Source organism: Culex quinquefasciatus, chromosome 3 (assembly GCF_015732765.1).
Source record: "Culex quinquefasciatus strain JHB chromosome 3, VPISU_Cqui_1.0_pri_paternal, whole genome shotgun sequence".
In the NCBI taxonomy this organism is placed as follows: Eukaryota; Metazoa; Arthropoda; class Insecta; order Diptera; family Culicidae; genus Culex; species Culex quinquefasciatus.
In genome coordinates this window covers 88,946,652-88,969,864 of record NC_051863.1, presented here as the reverse complement: position 1 = coordinate 88,969,864, position 23,213 = coordinate 88,946,652, and the positions used below count along the sequence as shown (strand labels likewise).

General features: G+C 41.6%; 1 protein-coding gene across 1 annotated transcript; it reads left to right on the top strand.

Moving 5' to 3' along the window:
* The first annotated feature begins 13,964 nt into the window (after positions 1-13,964).
* Positions 13,965-19,276, top strand: LOC119769040. Its single transcript, XM_038260924.1, has 2 exons — positions 13,965-16,979; positions 17,069-19,276. The coding sequence occupies exons 1-2, from the start codon at positions 13,965-13,967 to the stop codon at positions 19,274-19,276; spliced, it is 5,223 nt and encodes a 1,740-aa protein (XP_038116852.1).
* The last annotated feature ends 3,937 nt before the right edge of the window (positions 19,277-23,213 follow it).

Genomic DNA, 23,213 nt, shown 5'->3' with positions numbered 1-23,213 from the left:
ACGAAAATCGCAAAACTTTGGGGCGGTGTCAACAAAGAAGGGGTGGTCCAATTTGGTTCAAAATCAGGATTCTTACATGTTTTGATAGTATCAAAAGCTCCACCAAATTTGAGCTTGATCAGACAAAGTGCATTTAGAGTGGTATGGTTTGCCAGTTGGCGCGAAATGACTCACACGGAGAAACCGGCCAGGGGCAAATCTAAGAAAATCTTGGTTAATTCGACTAAAAGTATGGGTTAATTTTCTAAACAGCTTTTTCTCAACAATCGATTGTTAATTTTGTTAAACCGAAATTACTGACTTTTTTTTCAGAAAATTAACCTAACAGGGTCATTCTCCGCCAACTCACACAGCAGTTGCCCCGACCCCTCTTCGATTTTCGTGAAACTTTGCTCTAAGGGGTAATTTTGGTCCCTGATCACGAATCCGAGATCCATTTTTCGATATCTCGAGACGGTGGGGCGGTACGACCCCTTTCATTTCTCTGGTTTTTTACTAAGACACGTTTTTCAGTGATTTGTAGCTCGCAACCGTGAAGAGATAGAAATTTGGTGTCAAAGGGACTTTTGTGTAAAATTAGACGCTCGATTTGATGGCGTTCTCAAAATTCCGAAAAAAACGTATTTTTCATCAAAAAAAAGTTGAAAAATAGTTTTAAAACCGCTGCCATTTCCCGTTACTCAACTGTCAAAAATCGTGAGACATGTCATTTTATGGGAAATTTAATGTACTTTTCGAATCTGAAATAACCCAGAAGGGTCATTTTTTCATTTAAAACAAAATTGTTCATATTAAAATTACGTGTTTTTTTTTAACTTTTCAGGGTTACATTTTAGAGTGTAACAATGTTCTACAAAGTTGTAGAGCAGACAAAAACAAAAATTTTGATATACAGACATAAGGGGTTTGCATGTATTCTTCACGAGTTATCAGAATTTTACAAAAAAAAATTTTGAAAAAGTTATGATTATGAACATTTTTGACCAGTTTTTCGAATTTTTAACCACTAAAACTCATTCGTGTGCTTTTGAAAGTATTTTTTTCGGAAAGTTCAGCTAATTTTGCATAAGAATGACCCCTTGGACGATTGTTGTGACTCGTGCATTGTGAGAATAAGAATTTTTTTTTTTCAAAAAAAATATTTTTGCGGTGAGTGTCTCATAGATTTTTTTTCTTTTGTAGTGTTGCGGAAATCAAACTAAAAAAAATGCAACGAGCATTGGAATTAGAATGTTTTTTATACCAAAATTATATCAAGGTATTTAATTGCAATCGTCAAAAACAATAACTATACAATTTTAAACAAACAAAAATTAGAATAAGTCTAATAAACACATTTTTGATAGTTATTTTTGTTTTTCATTCTTAAAATCAAGATAGGGGAAATATACCCATTTTAATCACTCTAAGCCGTTCGACCAATTCTCATCACTTTTGCCTTTTTCCGCTATGAAATCGACATTTTCAGATGTATCAACAATTGAGAGTTGCTTGCTCACTTTTGTTTGAGCTATTTATAACTTTGAAACAGTCAAAAACACTTTATGAAAGCTGTAATTCATGATCAAAGTGCTGATAGGCCGATAATAGAAATAGGCTGAGAAAGGGTATAGTTCCCCTATATGAATCTTATTTGCAACACCAACCACTAGTGTCTTCCGTTTATCTACAAGGACTTCGCCGCCCTGGGCTCCTAAGTGCATCTCCAGCGCTGGGGTGCAAATCAAATTTGCACCCGGCTCATGAATACCGAGATCAAATTTGCCACCTTGAAAAAACCCCGTCATCCCCACCGCTAGGGTAGCAAATTTGCCACCGAAACAAGCCCACTGCGGGGGACAAATATGGGTTTTTATCATTTTTTGCTCTCGTTTACCTTCAAAATCAATAATTATGTGTTGATTCATGCCTAGAAATGCTAAAAGTTCATTTAAATTTTTAATCCTATTGAAAATTTAAAAGAATTTCATTTTTCGAAAATGTCGAAAGTTAAACCATTTGCTACCCGATTTGATTCCCACCTAATTTGCTCTCGAGTTTGCCCCCGAGTCTCCCACCGCGCGTAGCAAAGCAGGTATCAAATTTGATCTCAAGTTCATCTGTAGAAGAAAAATATGTGTCGGTACCTGTCGGGTACTCATTTTCTGATACCCGACAAGTACCGGCAAGCCGGGGGCAAAGTTTAGAATGCGTGTTTCGGAGATTTTCTATGTCTGCTCTTGTGGGTAATTCAAAAATTAAAAAAATTCAAAAATTCAAAAATTTAAAAGTTCAAAAATTCAAAAATTCAAAAATTCAAAAATTTAAAAATTCAAAAATTGAAAAATTTAAAAATTCAGAAATTCAGAAATTCAAAAATTCAAAAAATCCAAAATTCCAAAATTCATAAATTCAAAATTTCAAAAATTCATAAATTCAAAAATTCAAAAATTCAAAAATTAAAAAAATAAAAATTCAAAAATTTAAAAATAAAAAATTCCAAATTTTTTTTACTTTTGCAAAATTTTAATTTAAAAATAATAATATTTTTTTCAATTATTTTAAGCTGTTGCACATATTTTTCAAAGTTTATGTCGCCCCCGGTTCGAAAAACCAGGCGGCAAAAAATACGTTTTTCAAAAAACTCCCAAATTTTAAACGAAATATAAGTCCATCCAACTGAAAACAATTAGAAATGCATTTTCCTGCGTTTAAAATCATATTTAGCATGTCTGGGTTCGGTCAAAAATATTTTCAATTTTTGTGGAATTCCAATGTACAGCACCGCAAAAAGTTTTTTTTCGGCGAAAAAAAAATCTCTTCAATAATTGTATATTTTGAAAAATAATGTTTGCAAAACAACTGGGCAATTGTGAAATGCATTTTAAAACACTTTTTCATTCAATTGTTGAGAACATAGCTTGTTATTTCAATTTTATTATGTTTTGCCCCCTTCCCCCTCGACCTGGACCAACGGCAACGGCCTACAGTCATCCCTCATATTCGGAACAGTTTACAGATCGGCCAATGTTCAACAAATCATATAAAATTGATAATTGAACATAATGATTTGCTTTTACCTTCATTTCAAAGCTTTTCTTGCGATCTTTCGATTGATGTATAGACCGGCTGTACATTTTTACGTTTTAGATCAAGTTTTCAAAGAAAAACATTGACCCTTGAAATCCACATATTCGGAACACTTTTTTCTTACGATGTAAACAAAACCATTTTTCTCTCCAGGAGTACATATTTTTTACAAAATAATGACTTTGCACTCTGAAACCAATAAAACTCATGCTTAGTAATGTTTTATGAATGGTCTGATAACTTTTTTGTGAAAATAAAAGTTTAATTCATGTGTTCCACAATTGTGGGAGACACAATAACATCCCACAATCATGAAACAGGCATTTTGGAGGCAATGTTTTGGTGCTCTGGATTAAATAGTCTGGAAATGCAGTTTTTGTTTTAAAAGTATTACTTTCACTGGTGAAATAGCAAGAGAGTGTCCAAATAAAGGCCCTAAACTTAGCAGGCTCGGCAGAAAACTTGCATTTTGCATTCTATTGACAAATTACTACAAAAGTGTTCCGAATTTGTGGGTGTTCCGAATATGTGGGATGACTGTAACTAATTTTTTTTTAATTTTTCCTATAATTTTTAAATTTTTTTTAAATTTTTAAATTTTTTTAAATTTTTAAAATTTTTAAAATTTTTAAAAATTTTAAAATTTTTAAAAAATTTTAAATTTTTTTCAATTTTTTTAATTTTTTTTAAATTTTTTTAAATATTTTTAAAATTTTTTAATTTTTTTTAATTTTATTAAATTTTTTTAATTTTTTTAAATTTTTTTAATTTTTTTTAATTTTTTTTAATTTTTATTTAATTTTTTTTTTAAATTTTTCAAATTTTTAAATTTTTTTAATTTTTTTTTAATTTTTTTTATTTTTTTAATTTTTTAAAAAATATTATTTTTTATTATTTTTATTTTTTTCATTTTTTTATTTTTTTGTTTTTTTAATTTTTGAATTTTTTTAATTTTTTTAATTTTTTTAATTTTTTAAATTTTTAAATTTTTAAATTTTAAAAATTTTTAAAATTTTTAAAATTTTTTTAATTTTTTTAATTTTTTAATTTTTTTATTTTTTTATTTTTTTGAATTTTTTAATCTTTTAAGTTATTTAATTTTTTGATTTTTTAACTTTTTTAAATTTTTTAATATTTTTTTATTATTTTTAATTTTTTTATTTTTTTAATTTTTAATTTGTTTTTTTGCACAAAAAAACAATTTAAATTTTTTCCGTGCATGATTCGATTTTTCGTGCATCATTCCATTTGCCTCCGTAGCAAACCAGCAGAATAGCGGGTAGCAAAGTGAAATCCTGAAGAACTGAGAGCAAATTTGCTACCGCGACCGGTACCGCGGTGGGGTTGACGTCGGGTGCAAATTTGCTTTGCTTCGATGTTTGCACCCAGCGCTGGAGATGCCCTAAGTGTATGAAAGTATTGCACAGAGCGACGGCGCCGAATACCCAATTTACACAAAGAATTTTAGAGCGCTACCTATCAACTTTTATCAAATATTAGTTCCGGCCCGCCACTGCTTCAGAAAAATCAGATCTGACCCGCAGGGCTAAAAGGTTGAGCACCCCTGTTATAAGACAATCTTATGAAATTCAAAAACAGAAGATATCTGAGGGTGTTATATGGTGTGCCTTATATATTTTAAAAGATGTTTTGGCTGAGTGAAAAAAAAACTCAAGAGTTGATTCACCTCAAACATTTTGTTGATTATGTTCAACGCAAACATTTTGTACAGGCTGAATCTACAAAATATGTTTCTGCGTGTAACATTTTCTGCAGCAAATCATCCAGTCACGACGTTCTATCAGGATTCTAGCAGAGTTCTTACAGAGCTGGATATTCTTACAGCAATCTAGCAGAAACGTCCACCGTTCTGGCAGGATTCTGGCAGAACCAGCTCTGCTAGAATATTTCGTGACTGGGCCACTGTTGCAGATTTTGATATATATTTTTCCTTTGGGTGTAGCATCGGGAATGTTTATTTAGACTGCATTTAGAGTTTTGATTGCTTGTGGTTACTTGGGTACACAGAAAAAAATCATGGTAATATTACATCTGGGAAGGGGTACATCTTTTATGTCAGAAAAAAGGTTTAATTTTACCTCTGGAAATGTGTACTTTTCTGGTGTAATGTCAGTTTTTCAGTCTAAATTGAGGTAAAATTACATCATAAAAGAGGTAATATTCAACCTCCCAAAATTACATCTTCCAAATTTACATTATTTTTTTCTGTGTATATTTCACATTGTCAGTTAGCATTCTATCTCTTTTTTCATAAGCATAACTCATTTGTAATCGTATTTTTTAGATTCCTTTTATTGATCATTAACACACTCTTATTTCTAGGGAGAGTTTTCCATTTGCTCCAGGAGTCATCTTTTCCACACCAAATGCGCTGAGACATATGGAATAGGTTTGCGCCAAAAAGATATCACTACACTACTGTTGAATTGTCCTCACTGTGGAGTAAAAGAAAATAGTGAAAAACTAACAAAAATTCAGATCATGATCGATTAAATTTGTAGACTAAAAGTGTTTGTGAGTTTGCTTTATGTTCTTTAGTTTTTCCTAAAATAAACGAGATATTTATGTGAAAAATGAATTTTGTTTGGGAAACCCAAGAACTATACAGAGCGGATTCGTTAATTCGAATTTCGCTACTTCAAATGTCCGCTAATTCGAACGTATTCGCATTAAAAAGCACTTCACTTTCAAACCAGTTGTCCAACTGATGTTGACAATCCAGTTCCAACCAGAATGCAGTTCCATTCGAATTAGCGAATCTGCTCTGTACTTCCTGAAGCAGGTGCCCAGTAGAGACCCTAAATAGGGAGACTGGTCTAAGCTTGCTAAATCGATCTGGCAACGTATGTTTTGAGCTTGGCAACACTGATAAGTTTTGCTGGGCGTAAAGGCAAATGCTCGTTTGGATACGTCAAACTCGCGTCTTTTTGGGTACGTCAAATTCACTTCGTCCAGTCTCCCTATTTAGGATCTCTAGTGCCCAGTCAATTCAATTCGTATTCTGAAGCGATATCTAATTACAATCGTATATAATACAGTATGTAAAAAAAGTATTTACACCCCTTGGGCACTATGCACATATTGTGATGAAACATCTAAACAATTTAATGTTGACAGAAACCTAGTACTACGTTTTGTTCAGAAACTCATGCCAGACATTTTGCTTCAAACAGCTCATGAAAAGATGATTTCTATAAAAAGTTATATAACAAATACTATTACGAAACTAAAAAAGGTGCAAAAAAAGTTTGTACACCTTTCGAAAAATTAACATAAATAATGTTATTTGTTGACAAATCACTATAAATCCAGTCTCCCAACTTCAAATAGGCATCCTTGACTGATTAAAAAAATTATTTTGATTGAATATAAAGTTTACTAACTACTTAGTATAAAAGTTCATATAACTCTGGAAATTCTATATAAAACTTATCTAAACTTAATTTTGCACACTTTTAATTCAACTAAATGTCAATATATTACCATAGAATTGCTAAAAAAACATTTTGGAGTGGGTATAACACCGTTTTGGGGGTATTTGCATCGATAGAATAGATTTTTCGTTGGAATTTCGTACCAAAACGGAATTACGTCGTCGGAAAATCCGCCGGCATCCGAAACGGTCCACAATTCTTAAGTCAACCTATGTGGCATCGGAAAGGGCATAAAATTTCCGATCTTTTGATACCCATACATCTAGGTTTTCTATAAAACCCACGATTTTAAATACCTAGGTAAAAACGTTTTTATGGTTTCATTTGAGCAAACTGCCAAAAATGTATGGAATTTCGTAATTCTTGTTCTCGTGGATCAAACTTACTTTTTGCCCAGGTATTTAAAAACGTAGGTTTTAAAGAAAACCTACATGTTTGGGTATCAAAAGATAGGAAATTTTATGCCCTTTCCGATTCAACATAGGTTGACTTGTGAATCGTGGACCGGTTCGGATGCCGGCGGATTTTCCGACGACGTAATTCCGGGTTGGTACGAAATTCCAACGAAAATCTATTCTATCGATACAAATACCCCAAAACGGTGTTATACCCACTCCAAAATGTTTATTTAGCAATTCTATTGTAAATATATTGACATTAAATTGAATTAAAAGTTTGCAAAATTAAGTTTAGATAAGTTTTATATAGAATTTCCAGAGTTATATAAACTTTTATACTAAGTAGTTAGTAAACTTTATATTCAATCAAAATTATTTTTTTAATCAGTCAAGGATGCCTATTTGGAGTTGAGAGACTGGATTTATGGTGATTTGTCAACAAATAACATTATTTATGTTAATTTTTCGAAAGGTGTACAAACTTTTTTGCACCATTTTTATTTTCGTAATAGTATTTGTTATATAACTTTTTATAGAAATCATCTTTTCATGAGCTGTTTGAAGCAAAATGTTTGGCATGAGTTTCTGAACAAAACGTAGTACTAGGTTCCTGTCAAACTTTAATTTTTTTACATGTTTCATCACAAAATGTGCATAGAGCTCAAGGTGTAAATACTTTATATATATATATATATATATATATATATATATATATATATATATATATATATATATATATATATATATATATATATATATATATATATATATATATATATATATATATATATATATATATATATATATATATATATATATATATATATATATATATATATATATATATATATATATATATATATATATATATATATATATATATATATATATATATATATATATATATATATATATATATATATATATATATATATATATATATATATTAGGTGGTCCAAATCCGGACTTTTTTGGGGCTACCCCCTAAAATCAAAGATTGCCCATCACTAGGCTAAATTCCAAATTTGAGCTCATTCTGACCACGGGAACCCCTCCCTCCAATCGCTTAAAGTTTGTATGGGAAAAATCGTCAAAATGTATGGAGAAAAGGAACTGTTTTACTTTTTTACCTGTGGAAGGCGCCATAGTTATCCAATTCTTACCATTTCTCAAATGTAGAACCTTCATTAAATTTAGAACAACTTTCCCGAAGACACCATATTTTTAGGATTTTTTCCCGCGAAGTTATTAGCGCCCAAAACTGACCCTTTTTGCGCGGCCAGCTGTAAGGGGCTACCTAACAGCGATTTTCTTAATTCCAATTCGTACACGCACGTGCTCTCTCTCAGGTTCAAACTCTCTCACGAGCTTGCTCGCCTGCCTGCCTGCCTGCCTGTTTACCAACAAGCGCGCGCTGTTTCTCTGCATGGACTTTTGTCGTCGTAGCGTTTTCGTTTGCTATCCGCTGCGCTGCGTTTCTGGCATGTTTATTATAATTTTCAACTAAAATAGCAGGATTGTTTTGAGATATATTTAGCATATAAATTCTTAAATTATGTCAAAAAAAAACTGCGCTGAAAAAAATAGTTTGAAGAAAAGACAGCTTAGGCTCAATTAAAAAATTACAGCAAATGTCATGAGAACAGGGTTTGTTTGTTTTTCCAAGCATTACACGCAGTTTTTCGTATATGCTAAAGAAACATGATAATGATTCAATTATTAAAAAAAATCTTCAGGTAATACAATTGTTGTTCCTTTAGGTAATTTGCTTTAACAATAATATACTTAAGTACAAATCAGAACAAATCAAGGCAATTTTACAATTTCGTTTTGTTGATCACATATTACATTAAATTTTATATCTCAAAACAAACCTGGTATTTTAGTTCAAAATTATAATAAACATGTCAAGAACGCAGCGCAGCAGATAGCAAACGAAAACGACGACGACGACAAAAGTCCATGCAGAGAAACAGCGCGCGCTTGTTGGTAAGCAGGCAGGCAGGCAGGCGAGCAAGCTCGTGAGAGAGTTTGAACCTGAGAGAGAGCACGTGCGTGTACGAATTGGAAATAAACATCGTTGTTAGGTAGCCCCTTACAGCTGGCCGCGCAAAAAGTGTCAGTTATGGGCGCTAATAACTTCGCGGGAAAAAATCCTAAAAATATGGTGTCTTCGAGAAAGTTGTTCTAAATTTAATGAAGGTTCTACATTTGAGAAATGGTAAGAATCGGATAACTATGAGGCCTTCCACAGGTAAAAAAGTAAAACGGGTCTTTTTTGTTTGGCCATTAGGGTGACCTACGCCGTGTTAGGGTGGTCTGAAAAATGGCCATTTTCGTCGATTTTCGCAAAAACCACTTTTTTCGAAAAATCATAACTCCTCGCCATTTTAACCGATTTCAATTGCCTTATACGCAAATGAAAGGTGATAAGTTGGCCTTTCAAAGAAAAATAGTAAGAAGTTTCAGAAATCTAGCCAAACATATGAAAAGGGCGTATGAAACTTTAAAATGCCGTTTTGGCGGTGTCTGGACCAAAGAGCCTATGTCTGGAAATATTTTTATCGGATTCCCCAGACATTTTTACATAACATACTAAATGTTTTAGTGAAAAAAGTTGATTTTTTGCCAATTTCGTCATTCTCCGGTTTTTGCGCAGTTTTAGTGAAAAAGTTGATTTTTTGCCAATTTCGTCATTCTCCGGTTTTTGCGCGCGGCGCGTCAAAAAACACGGATTTTATTTTCAAAAAATCATACCTCGGAATCCTGTTAATGAACTCCTCCCATTTTTTAGTATGTTATGTAAAAATGTCCGGGGAATCCGATAAAAATATTTTCAGACATAGGCTCTTTGGTCCAGACACCGCCAAAACGGCATTTTAAAGTTGCATACGCCCGGTCAAAACGCCATTTTAAGTTTTCAAACGACTTTTTCAACAGTTAAGCTACATTTTTGAAACTTCTTACTATTTTTCCTAAATAGCCAAACTCATCACATTTCTTTTGCGTCTAAGACAGCTAAAATCGGATGAAATGGCGCAGAGATATGATTTTTTGAAAAAAGTGATTTTTGCGAAAAATGACGAAAATTGCCATTTTTCGAACCACCCTAGCAAGGTGTAGGTCACTCTAATGGCCAAACGAAAAAGGGGTCTAATTATTTTGGCCGAGGAACCCCCAGAAAAATTTTTAGCCCAATTGGAAAACTTTTTTTTCGGTTTAGGCTCACTCAAAATAATCCACACGTTGATGCTACGTGAAAAATCACGTAACCCCAATTTTCCCCTCGCTAGGCACGTTTTACGTGACACACGTAAAAACAATCTGAAAGTGTACCGGCAAAAAAAATATTTCACGTTGATGTTACGTGAAAAACCTCATAGTATTTTTCCACTAGGATCTTTCATGTAGCTTTTATGTGTTTTGAAATGTAACTTCAACGAGACTCGGGTGAGCCATTCGGCCAAATTTCTACGTGATTATTTTAGTATGAAAATTGTTGGCGTACGGTGAAGATCTGCTGCCGGACTTGCGCTCGCAAAATTTCATTAAATATGTTTAACAGTAAGTTGAATTAAGTATAATTATATTTTGTTTTAATAATTCATGTTTATTTTTCAGATCTTTTGAAGCAGTATCTTCTTTTCCGGTAACCATGGAATTCTGGTCATACCCCTCGAAAGTATTCCCAGGCGCAACTCTGCGATTTGGTCCGTCGGGATGACATTCATGGTCGAAGCTACCGTGGAGCGCGAGGCCACCGGAAATGTCACGAACATGGCCAACGGGTCGTCGACCTTTTCTAGTGTGCCCCGGAGAAGTTCGAGTACGGATTACACAACTCGTTTCAGGTCATAGAGCTAGTGTCCGGCCTCTGTCCGAGCATCCACTCCGGGTTTTTTTGTGGCCACCCTCTCATCGTCCGACTAGTTTCGTTACAACCGTAAGTTAAATTCGGGTTAAAGAGATTTTAACGATGATTTTAAGAAACATTATTTCTTTATTTATCAGGGAAAAATTCAAATCACGGTGACAGTACCAACGAGGACAAAACGGCAACGACGGGGCCTAGACGGGGCCAATCTTGTATGCCATCACTCGTAACAAAGATGACCAGTTAGACCAGCTGTCAGGTCACTCCGTCGGAACGATCGCCCTGTGGCCAACTTCGATTCGTCAAGCGGAAGTCAAAACGGATGCCCAACTTCGACACGGAACACTACAAAATCGTGAATTTGAATTATTTACAAAATGTTATTAAAAGAAAAGTTCAATAAACCATTTAATTAGAATTGAAAATTGCATTATTTTGTTATTTTAAACAGAAAAAATAATCTGAAATAAGATTACATAAGTACTAGAAGGTTCCTATAAAAATCACTAAAACGTTCATGTAGAATTCATCAGCTGATACATTTAGCTTTCACGTGTGAAACACGTAAAATCAACGTGAAATGATCTGGCCAAGCATATTCCGCTTCCACTAGAACCACCTCGTAGAAGTTACGTGAAAAGTCTAGTGGAAAAATACCACATAGCTTTTCACGTAACTTCGACGTGAATATTTTTTTGAGTGGCTCTTTTCAAATGGACCCAGTTAACTCAATCCGAATTCTGAAACGGAATCTAATTAGAATCGTATACAAATTCCGTTTCAAACGCAACAACCGGTTCCGTGTTCGAACCGGTTGTTGCGTTTGAAACGGAATATGTATACGATTCTAATTAGATTCCGTTTCAGAATTCGGATTGATTTGACTGGGGAATTGCTGTATACACTCAAAAATAAAGTTACCGGTTGAAAGGGTTAAAAGTATCCTTTTAAACGGTAGTCGAGGTTTACCCTTTGCAAATGGGTACATTTTATCCTTTTAAAAGGGTTAAAACTATCCGTTTGATTCACCTCATTGGCGTTACCCTTTCAAAAGGGTAACTTTCTTTACAACAGGTACCACTAGCGCCGCCCTAGTTTCTAAATTCGGTACTTAAATCTGTTTGACGTTTTGGATCGTGCGTGGTGCGTGTTTTTTTAAAGTTTTTTTTAGTTTACCGGTGTTGTTCCAGATTTTGGCCAATTTTGTCCATCTACCACCATTCCGTCGTAGAAGACTGTGACATCCGCACACAGGGGGCATCGAAAATCGCTTGCAATCAAGTTTGTTTTGGTCGGTTTTGTTTTTGTCATTTTGGTTACAGGCGTTCTTATTGCAGAAATATGCCGGTTTCCCGGATGGCTGAATGTGCAACATCCGGCCGGATAGCACACAAGGTGCGTTATCTAACCATTATGATTGACCACATGTCCCAGCCGGCGGAAAATGTCAGCGCGAAGGTGCGCCGGTTGGACGGACCTGTTCGAAATTCTCTTCGAATTGGATGAAGTCCTAGTCGACGTTCATCCCGCGGCGAGCCGATTACGTCGTGATCGCGAGTGCATGGTTTAAACCGAACAGCGCAATACTCAAAGCATGTGATTTACTAAGGATTACTTTTTATTTTGAACTGTAAATATTAATTTAAAACAATAAAAAAACTTTTTCCTGATAAAATCTAATGTTTAAAGAAATTATGAAAAATTACAATAGATGGCAGCACTGTTTCAACAAAACAAAATTGACTCATAGATGTCGCTAGTGAGCGCGCCGCTCCATGACCAGTATCCTTTTAAAGGGTACTGGGCCAGTACCCTTTTGAAGGGTTTCGCCCTCGTACCCTTTCAAAAGGGTGACGACGGGTAAACTTGAAAAAAGGATAGAAAGTACCCTTTTAAGGGTGTTTAATATGTTAACTAACCCTAGACTTAAAACTAACAATTTAATGTAAAACTAAAAATTATTTGTAATTGATCGTGTGAACCAACCTAACAACAATCATTGAAATGATCATCGCGAGCGAAACTGTTATCTACTCTCGCGAGATCGTCACGATAACTGCAGTAGAATAGTGTAAATAGCAAGACTCAAAAAACTACTTGATTTGTATTGGTCAGCAGTAGGTTTCAGATCAGATCAACAAAACCCCCCAGAACAGAACCCAATAAACCACGGTCAGAGTAGTATCTCGGTCGCGTCTTTTATCCCCGACGAATAAAGTTCTTCTTTTTTGATTGTGCATCCAATTGACGATTCTTGGCTAATATCCATCCGAAAGTGCGCGAGCGATCTGTCCTGTACGGTACAGGTGTTCTGGGCTGTGAATCTGCTGTGTTGCTGGCATTGGCTCACTTGATTCCGCAAGTGGCCAAGCCGTGAAGAATTGTGCTGGCCTGCTAAGAGCAGAAGTAGCTGGGAAAGGTGTTCTGGCGAGCGTTTTGGGTTTGTGATCCGTTTGGGTTTGTGCGTTCAGTTGGGCTTGATTGCGCAAGCACCTGAAGCTGTTCTGAGTTCGGCAAAGTTTCTGCTGCCGTCTGTGCGTGTGTGCTCGGGGAACCTACCTCGACGTGCGTGGCTACCTGTGGAGCGTCTGAACCGGTCACGTAAGTGCGTGCGAGCTGCGTTTTTTGGGCCACTCTACGAGTGGGTGTTAATTCCTCCCATCGAACCATCCGGGACCGAGCCCGGCCCCATCATCTGGTCCTTCGAACCGGATGGGAGGTCGTCCCGACCAGGAGGTGCGGTGAGTACGCCATTTTTGAGGATTGCTGCACAATGGTGCATTGTTGGCTCCAACTAAGCCATTTTGTTGGAGAGCGTGGTTCTTGCTAAGAACAATTAAGCGCGCGCGAAAATTGGCCTAATTGTACTCGCGTTTGCGGTGTGCCCCAAGCGAGATTTTTGGAAATTTGGAATTCCGGCAAAAATTGGCCAACCTGGGAGCAAACTTTTGGAAGTTTTGCGTGCATGCTAAAGTGGTTGTGGGTGGCAAGTCAATCGCGTTAGGGTGGTACGATCGCGTCGGTAGTACCTGCCCCGGTCGAACCTGCGTCGCGTAACTCAGTACGAGCGCGACGGGAAAATCCGTATCCGATACTCCGTGCTGTTTCCGTTTTCCGCGTTTTGTCTTTGGTGGTAGCGAAGTCCAGTGGTGAGTGAGAGTGTGCATTATGGCTGCGGCGAAGCAACGGTTGTCCGATTGCTTGGTCAGGCGGCAAGGTATCGAGACCATGCGCAACCAGGTGGAAAAGTTCATCGCGAAGTTCAACGCTGAGACGGACACGTGCCAGATTCCTGTCCGTTTGGAGAGTTTGGATCGAGCGTACCGCGATTTCCTCGAAGTCCAAGCCGAGCTCGAACGCACCGATAAATCCGAGTATTTGGAAACTCATTTGACGGAACGAGCCGACTTCGAGACGAGATACTGCGAAGCCAAGGGATTTTTGCTGTCGAAGCGGACCGAGGAGCAGAACCTGACCGCAATGAACAGCACCATGAACACCAGCCAGCCTACCCATCCAGTATCCTTCCACCTACGCCTACCCAAGATCGATCTGCCGAAATTTGATGGAGATTTCTCTCGTTGGCTGTCCTTCCGTGATGCGTTCACGTCGATGGTGCATTCGAATCCAGACATCCCAACAGTGGCGAAGCTGCAGTACTTGTTGAACTCACTCGTGGATAAGGCAGCACTGCAGTTCGAGAACGTGGAGATAGAGGCAGACAAGTATGCGCCAACGTGGGACGAACTGCTGAAGCGCTACGACAACAAGCGGTTCCTGAAGCGCAAACTGTTCCATGCCCTGTACGATCTGCCTTCGCTGAAGCGCGAATCCGCTAGTGACCTGCGTACGCTCGTGGACGATTTTCACCGGCATGTGAAGGCGTTGGAAAAGCTGAAAGAGCCAGTCGCACACTGGGACACACCTCTTGTCAGCATCCTGTGCTACAAGCTGGACTCCAGATCGCTGCGTGCTTGGGAGGAGCACACTAGCAAAGACGAAGTTGTGACGTACGCAATGCTGACCGACTTCCTGTACCAACGGTTGAGAATGCTTGAATCCGTCCGTGAGACCTCAGAGCAGCAGCAGCCGTCCAAGGTGGCCGGTACCAATCCCCATCCGTTCCAGAAGAAGCCGTTCAAGGTCGTATCCAACGCTGTCGCATCTAGGACGTACAGCAACAATCCACAGTGTCTGGCCTGCTCGGAATCCCATCGTTTGTTTGAATGCCCAGTGTTTGCCAGGAAGTCCATCCAACAACGCCAAGATTTGGTGTACCAGAAGCGCCTCTGCTGGAACTGCTTCCGATCCGGACACCAATCTCGGAATTGCTTGTCGAGATTTACGTGCCAGGTCTGCCACGAGAAGCATCACACCCTGTTGCACCGAGATGCACCCCCGAAGATGTCGTCAACCCAAGCCGCGCCGAAGAAGCCATCCCAGCAACCGATCCAATCCACGTCGACGTCGGTGGATCCCGCACCTAGCACGTCGAACCCAGAATCCCAAGTTAGCTTGTCGGTCCAGTCGCACCGAAGCACAGTACTCCTGGAGACGGTTGCACTTGAAGTTCTTGGCCAGAACGGAAAGAAGTATCCTGCTAGAGCCCTGCTCGATTCGGCGTCCATGTGCAACTTCATCACGAAGAAGCTTGCGAACACCCTGAACCTCCGTCGAAAGAAGGTCGACATCGATGTAGCAGGGATCGGAGAATCCACGAAGCAGATCAAGTGCCAGCTGACTGCAACCATCCAATCCAAGTACACTCCGTACGCTGCTAAGCTCGAGTTCCTTATCCTGAAGAGACCGACGATCAACCTGCCAACCATTCCAGTCGACGTATCCCAGTGGAAGCTACCTGAAGTTTCGTTGGCAGATCCCAAGTTCAACGTTCCGTCTGATATTGACATTGTTATCGGCGGAGAATCCTACCACGAGCTGCACACTGGCAGCAAGCAGACCCTCGACGAGGGCCTCCCGTTGATGATCGAGACAGTGTTTGGGTGGACCGTATCCGGAAAAGTGTGTATCCCATCCCCAAGTATCCCACGTGTTTGCCACCTCACCACTGTTGATCGAAGCCTGGAACAAGCGCTCCAGAAGTTCTGGGAACTGGAAGCTGTCGAACCCTGTTCAGTGCTAACCACAGAAGAAACCCACTGTGAAGAAATCTATTCCGCTACCACCACGCGCGATTCGTCGGGTCGTTATATCGTTCGCTTGCCACTCACCCGCGATCCGCTCGTCACCCTCGGCGCATCCAGAACAATCGCCGAACGTCGTTTCCTGAGCCTAGAGAAGAGACTGGAGCGTGATCCCACCACTCGTGAAGCGTACTGTAAGTTCATGGACGAGTACGAACGCCTCAACCACATGCATAAGGTCGACGATCCCGTGGACGACAGCATTCCGCTCTGCTATCTTCCACACCACCCGGTATTCAAAGCCTCGAGTACCACAACCAAAGTCCGTGTAGTTTTCGACGCGTCGTGCAAGACGGCGTCGGGATTCTCCGTGAACGACCTGCAACTGGTGGGACCAGTCGTTCAGGAAGATTTGCTGTCGATCGTCATGCGTTTCCGGACCTACCCAATCGCGCTAGTAGCAGACTGTGAGAAAATGTACCGCCAAGTTTTGCTACATCCGGAAGACCGTCCGTACCAACGCATCCTCTGGCGTCCCACTCCAACCCAACCGCTTGCGACGTACGAGCTGAACACCGTAACGTACGGTTTCGCATCCTCGCCATTCTTGGCAACCCGCACCCTCCTCGAGATATCCAAAGACGAAGCCAAGAACTACCCAGAAGCAGTCGAAGCAGTGAAGCAGGATTTCTATGTGGATGATTTCCTGTCTGGCGCTGATGACCTCCCATCCGCAACCCGAATCCGGAAGCAAGTATCCGCCATGCTGCTAGCAGCCGGTTTCCCGCTGAAGAAGTGGGCATCCAACGTTCCAGAGGCGCTAGCTGATGTTCCGGAAGAAGATCTTGCCATCGTTCCGCTCCGTGACCTGAAGGACGACCAATCGGTGTCTGTGCTCGGACTTGTTTGGGATCCAGTTTCCGACACACTTCGTTTCAAGGTGGAACTTCCGCTACCCGCAGCTGTACTCACGAAGCGGATCGTGATGTCGTACATCGCCAAGATTTTCGATCCAGCTGGCTTCAGTGGTCCAGTTATCGTAGTATCCAAGCTGTACATGCAGGGTCTGTGGACTTTGCGCACCAAGGAGAAGCACCGCTACGAATGGGACCGCCCTCTCCCTCGCAGCTGCAAGCTGAATGGAAAGCGTACCACAGTACGCTTGAAGAGTTGTCGAAAGTCCGGATCCCAAGATGTGTGTACCTGCCAACCGCCATGTCCGTCGAGCTGCACTTCTACTCTGATGCGTCGGAGAAAGCCTACGGAGCCAACTGTTACGTGCGCTGTGAGACGGTCAAAGGTATCCAAGTGAGACTGTTGGCGTCAAGATCCAAGGTCGCTCCGCTGTCCAAGCTCCAATCCATCGCCGATCTTGAGTTGTGTGGAGCTGAACTGTCCGTGAAGCTGTACAAGAAGGTGGTGAAAGCCATCAAGAAGCCGGTAGAAGTGTTCTTCCATACAGACTCGATGATCGTACTGCAGTGGTTGCAGTCTCCACCAGCCCGTTGGAAGACATTTGTGGCGAACCGAGTAGCACGGATCCAAGCCGAAACCAACGTGAGACGCTGGCGAGATGTTCCCGGAATCTGTGACCCAGCCGACGTCCTCTCCCGTGGCCTGAGCCCCATCGAGCTTGTGAACTGTTTGCTGTGGTGGTTTGGCCCGGAGTACCTGTCCAAGTCCCGTGAACACTGGCCACGCTCTGTGATTCCCGATGTCGATCCTGCTACTCTACCTGGAGCAAGAAGCAAGGCCGCCGTGATGCTGATCACCGCTGCCGATCCGAAGTTCTCCGATGAGCTGTTCAGCCGTTTCTCCGATTACTTCCACCTACGTCGCACTGTTGCTTACTGGAGAAGATACTTCCGTATCCTGAAAGCTGTATCCAAGAAAGAGAAGCCAGAGCGTCCCGAAATTCTCACTGCCGCCGAGCTGCGTGACGCTGAGATCGCTCTGTGCCGTGTAGCCCAGCGAGACATGTTTGCAGAAGATGCTGCCGACCTGGTCTCCAAGGAACGAGTATCACCGTCGTCGCCGCTGAAGTGGCTCAACCCGATCCTGCACGGTGACGGACTCATTCGAGTCGGCGGAAGACTCAGCAATGCTGCAGTTCCTGATGAAGTAAAGCACCCGATCGTGCTGTTGGCGAAGCATCCGCTTTCCATCCTGTTGGCGAAATCGTACCACGTTGATTTGTTGCACGCTGGCCCCCAGCTGATGCTTGCTACGATTCGCCAGAAGTTCTGGATCATCGGTGGCCGGAATCTGGTCCGCCAAACCTACCATCTCTGCAAAGAATGTTTCCAGAACAAGCCAACCCTAGTGAAGCAGAGCATCGCCGATTTGCCAACCTCACGTGTCACCCCAACCAGACCGTTTGCTGTGAGCGGTGTAGATTATTGTGGACCTTTCTACATCAAGTCGCCCATCCGAAACCGAGCTCCAACCAAAGCGTATGTCGCTATTTTCGTGTGTTTCGCAACACGTGCTGTGCACATTGAACTAGTGTCGGACCTATCCACCCAAGCTTTTCTGTCCGCACTTCGTCGTTTTGTCGCACGCCGTGGAAGACCGAAGGAGATCCACAGCGACAACGGAACAGCGTTCAAGGGCGCATCCAACGAGCTCCGCAAGGTCTACAGCATGCTGAAAACCGATCAAGAAAGCCGGAAGTCGATTCTCGATTACTGCGCTGCAAACGAGATAACCTGGCATTTCATCCCACCGCGTGCTCCACACTTTGGCGGACTGTGGGAAGCAGCCGTCAAGTCAGCGAAGCACCACCTGTTACGTGAGATCGGCAACACCAACGTGAGTTACGAGGACATGAGCACTCTACTAACCCAGATCGAGATGTGCTTGAACTCCCGACCCCTCGTGCCAATCCCAAGCGATCCCTCGGACCTAGAGGTCCTGACACCAGGCCACTTCCTGGTCGGCACGAACCTGCAAGCTGTTGAAGAACTTAACCTGGCCGACGTTCCGGACAATCGTTTGTCGCACTGGGAGCTGACACAGAAGCGTTTCCAGAGAATCTGGTCGAGATGGTATCCTGAGTATCTGCAACAGCTCCAGTCGCGCGCAGTCAAGAGCTGCAAGAATCCCGTCACGATCGTACCAGGACGAGTTGTGCTGATCAAAGACGACAACCTGCCGCCGCCGCAGTGGCCGCTAGGCCGAATCACCCACGTCCATCCCGGCAAAGACGGCGTTGTTCGCGTCGTCACTTTGAAAACAGCAACATCGGATGCCGTCGTCAGGCCAGTCGCCAAGATCGCACTCCTGCCAGTTCCGGCCGAGTCGGAGCAGCAGCTTAATCCGGCTTGCAGTAATTGAACCCGGTAGAGCACGCCAAAATTTGCTCGATGTCTTCGTGGGAATCTCGCAGGTAATTGCGGTTCCAATCCCCTATTTTGTGTCGTTCGATCTACCGGGTCTTTTCCACTCCCAGATGCCTAAGCCGAAGAAGAAGAAGTACGTCGTTTGTCATCGTTTTTGCTGTTTGTCGACATCCGCCGTGTAAGCCGTTCATCCGACCCTGGTAGAGCACGCCGAAATTTGCTCGATGCCTTCGTGGGAATCTCGCAGGTAATTGCGGTTCCAATCCCCTTATTTGTCGCGTTCGATCTACCGGGTCTTTTCCTCTCCAGATGTCGAAGAAGATGGTGCCCAGCGAGTCAACGATCCAGTTCGTCGCAGTTTTTTGACCCTGGTAGAGCACGCCGAAATTGCTCGATGTCTTCGTGGGAATCTCGCAGGTAATTGCGGTTCCAATCCTTTACTTTTACGCGTCCGATCTACCGGGTCTTTTTCTCTGCCAGATGTTGACGAAATTGGATTTCTGGCACCACTTCTTCACCACCCCCAAACTGCATTCGTGACTCCGCCTCACCACCCACTTCGAGCCGAGAAGTCACATGGCCTGTCAGCGGACATGCCAGATGCAGCCGAAGAGTCACGTGCTGGCTCACCCGAAGTTTCCCGATCGCCAGCGGAGCCGAGTCGAGTCCGATCAAGGTCGGCGAAGGAGCGATGGAGAAGCATGGTTGTATGATTGTGAAGAGAGTGTTTTTGATTTTTTGATTGTGAAGAGAGGAATGATTGATTTTTTGTGTTAGTTTTAGAATTAGTTTTGTACATATTGTAAATAGTGTGTTGAAATAGCCGAGCCATTTCAAGGTGGCCGGAATGTTTAATATGTTAACTAACCCTAGACTTAAAACTAACAATTTAATGTAAAACTAAAAATTATTTGTAATTGATCGTGTGAACCAACCTAACAACAATCATTGAAATGATCATCGCGAGCGAAACTGTTATCTACTCTCGCGAGATCGTCACGATAACTGCAGTAGAATAGTGTAAATAGCAAGACTCAAAAAAACTACTTGATTTGTATTGGTCAGCAGTAGGTTTCAGATCAGATCAACAAAACCCCCCAGAACAGATCCCAATAAACCACGGTCAGAGTAGTATCTCGGTCGCGTCTTTTATCCCCGACGAATAAAGTTCTTCTTTTTTTGATTGTGCATCCAATTGACGATTCTTGGCTAATATCCATCCGAAAGTGCGCGAGTGATCTGTTCTGTACGGTACAGGTGTTCTGGGCTGTGAATCTGCTGTGTTGCTGGCATTGGCTCACTTGATTCCGCAAGTGGCCAAGCCGTGAAGAATTGTGCTGGCCTGCTAAGAGCAGAAGAAGCTGGGAAAGGTGTTCTGGCGAGTGTTGGAAGTGTTGGCGAGTGTTGGAAGTTTTGGGTTTGTGATCCGTTTGGGTTTGTGCGTTCAGTTGGGCTTGATTGCGCAAGCACCTGAAGCTGTTCTGAGTTCGGCAAAGTTTCTGCTGCCGTCTGTGCGTGTGTGCTCGGGGAACCTACCTCGACGTGCGTGGCTACCTGTGGAGCGTCTGAACCGGTCACGTAAGTGCGTGCGAGCTGCGTTTTTTGGGCCACTCTACGAGTGGGTGTTAATTCCTCCCATCAAACCATCCGGGATCGAGCCCGGCCCCATCAAAGGGTTATTCTGATTTTGAGTGTATATATAATTCCGTTTCAAACGGTTCCGTGTTCGAACTGTTTGTAACGTTTAAAACGGAATTCGTATACACTAAAACCCCCGTTTACGCACAAGCGTTACGCTTTTTGTTTGGTTGATTTATCGAAAACAGTGTAATGTTTTTACATTCTTTTGACAGCAATTTGTAGATCTGCACAAGACGTATAAATCGCTTTAAAAAGTTTGCAAAAATATTGCGTCGTTCCAGAGAAATCGACGAAATACAAAGCGTAACGCCTGAGCGTAAACCGGGGTTTTAGTGTACGATTATAATCAGATTCCGTTTCAGAATTCAAATTGAACTGACTGGGTGGTAACTTTTCGCTGTCATGTCACAATCTGGGACGGGACGGCTGGATAGTCTTCTTTTGAGTGTTTACGTTTGTATTCTTCTTCTGTTTTTTGCAAGAAAATTCGTGTTCGAAAACAAATATCAAGCAATCTGTGATTCAGATAGCTTGACAATTGAAATTTTCTTGATGATGTTTTTCAACTCAGTGCTCAAGCATGCGGATGACTTTTTCTTTGGTTAAAATGTTGTTGAGTTTTTCCTCGCAGATTTTTTTTTTTTTGATTTGGCTGTTAAAATTTGCGGTTGGACGTGGGTGGAGAATCCTGAGCGAGGGGTGGCTAACTTCCGCCTTGGCCTAGCGATAAAGCAACTTTTACAAGAACATTCAACGTTCGTTTTACTTTTTCCACCTTCTCTGACCTTTTCTTGTGCTAACGCGCGTTAGCTCGCCTTTTCTGTCCTTTTTTGTTGCCTTCTCTCACCAAACTGCTCGAATTATTTGACAACGAGAACTGTCAAGTACAACTGACAGTTCTCGCTGTCACATTGATCGAGAAGTTCGTCGTGGTAGAAAATTTATGTTTTTTTTACAACTATTTGCCACAAAATGCCACAAAATTCCGATAAAATTAACGCTTTTGTGTAAAAAAGGTCCACCAAGAGTTTGGTATTGGAGAAAGCAGCGAAGGTCCCGGAAGAGCACGGAAGATGCAAAGTTTCTTCCACCGAATCTGCTACGGCAAACATCAGATTGTCAAACCTCTCTGTCCAGAGTTGCGGCGATGGTTTGTCGACCGGGAACCTGTCGGTAGGAAGCTGAACGGGTTGAATTGTGTAACGGAACGTCCAGCCGTGCAACAGTAACGACGACTCTGGCCACCAGATCTACTATACAAACTTCTCAACTGTACCTAAAGTAAGTAGAACGAATCGTACGAGGCTTCATTTTATCTGCCTGCCATCGTTAAAGCCGATTAACATCTTCACAGGTCGGGCAATAATGTGACATCATCGTCCAGCTGCTGATGACAACGTAACGGCTCCCGGTCTCAAACTCCACCCTTGAGCTAAGCAGCCTCGCAGTCAAACTCCTCTTGCAACAACCCGCCCACCAGCAGCAGCAGCAGCAAAATTGTATTTCCCTTGTAACAATACCACCAGGACACAACCATCAAAGCGACAACATGCCGAAGCTAACCGGGTGACTTCGAACGGGTTGACCATCCCGGTGCAGAACGGCAGCTGACGGCGAACACGCTGTACTCTACTAGCGATGGGACAACCTCCGGACGTGATAATTCCGAGGGTGCCAGAAACGGTCGTGGGAGATTCGATGCGGACAGGTTACGACCTTGCAAATTCCGATGGTTGGCGAGAAGTTTAATCCGGTACATGAAGTTGGTCAAACGGTGTACTTTCACGAGGATTATCAGGGGTTGGGAATTGTGAAGAGGAGTACGATGAAGCGCCGGTGGCCGAATTGATCGTACCAGAGGAAGAGGTTCCGGCAGTTTACGATCACTACGGGGTGGAGCCACTGAAGCTACCGGAGATTTGGAACGATCTGATTACTGCCAACCAGAAGATTTTAATATTGCGCAAGTGGCATGATTTGAAGCACCACATTGTGGACGCAAGGAAGATCGAGGATCAGCTTGTCGCCAAAGCTTAAGGAATTTCTTAAAGTTTAATCGATTTTGTTTTCACAGACCTTCGACTACTGTCCCAAGGTGCTACCGGATGTGGGCACTTGGAACCGTCACATCAAGAAAATACAATCTTATCGCCCGTTATGAAAACCGCCACGCTGCCGCTGTACCGCTCAACCACCGTCGGAGGAACCCCAGGCGGACACAATCACTCAATGATAGATCGAAGAAAAGCTGGTCGGACAGTAGGCCGGCATAGTAGCTGATAGTCAGTTCT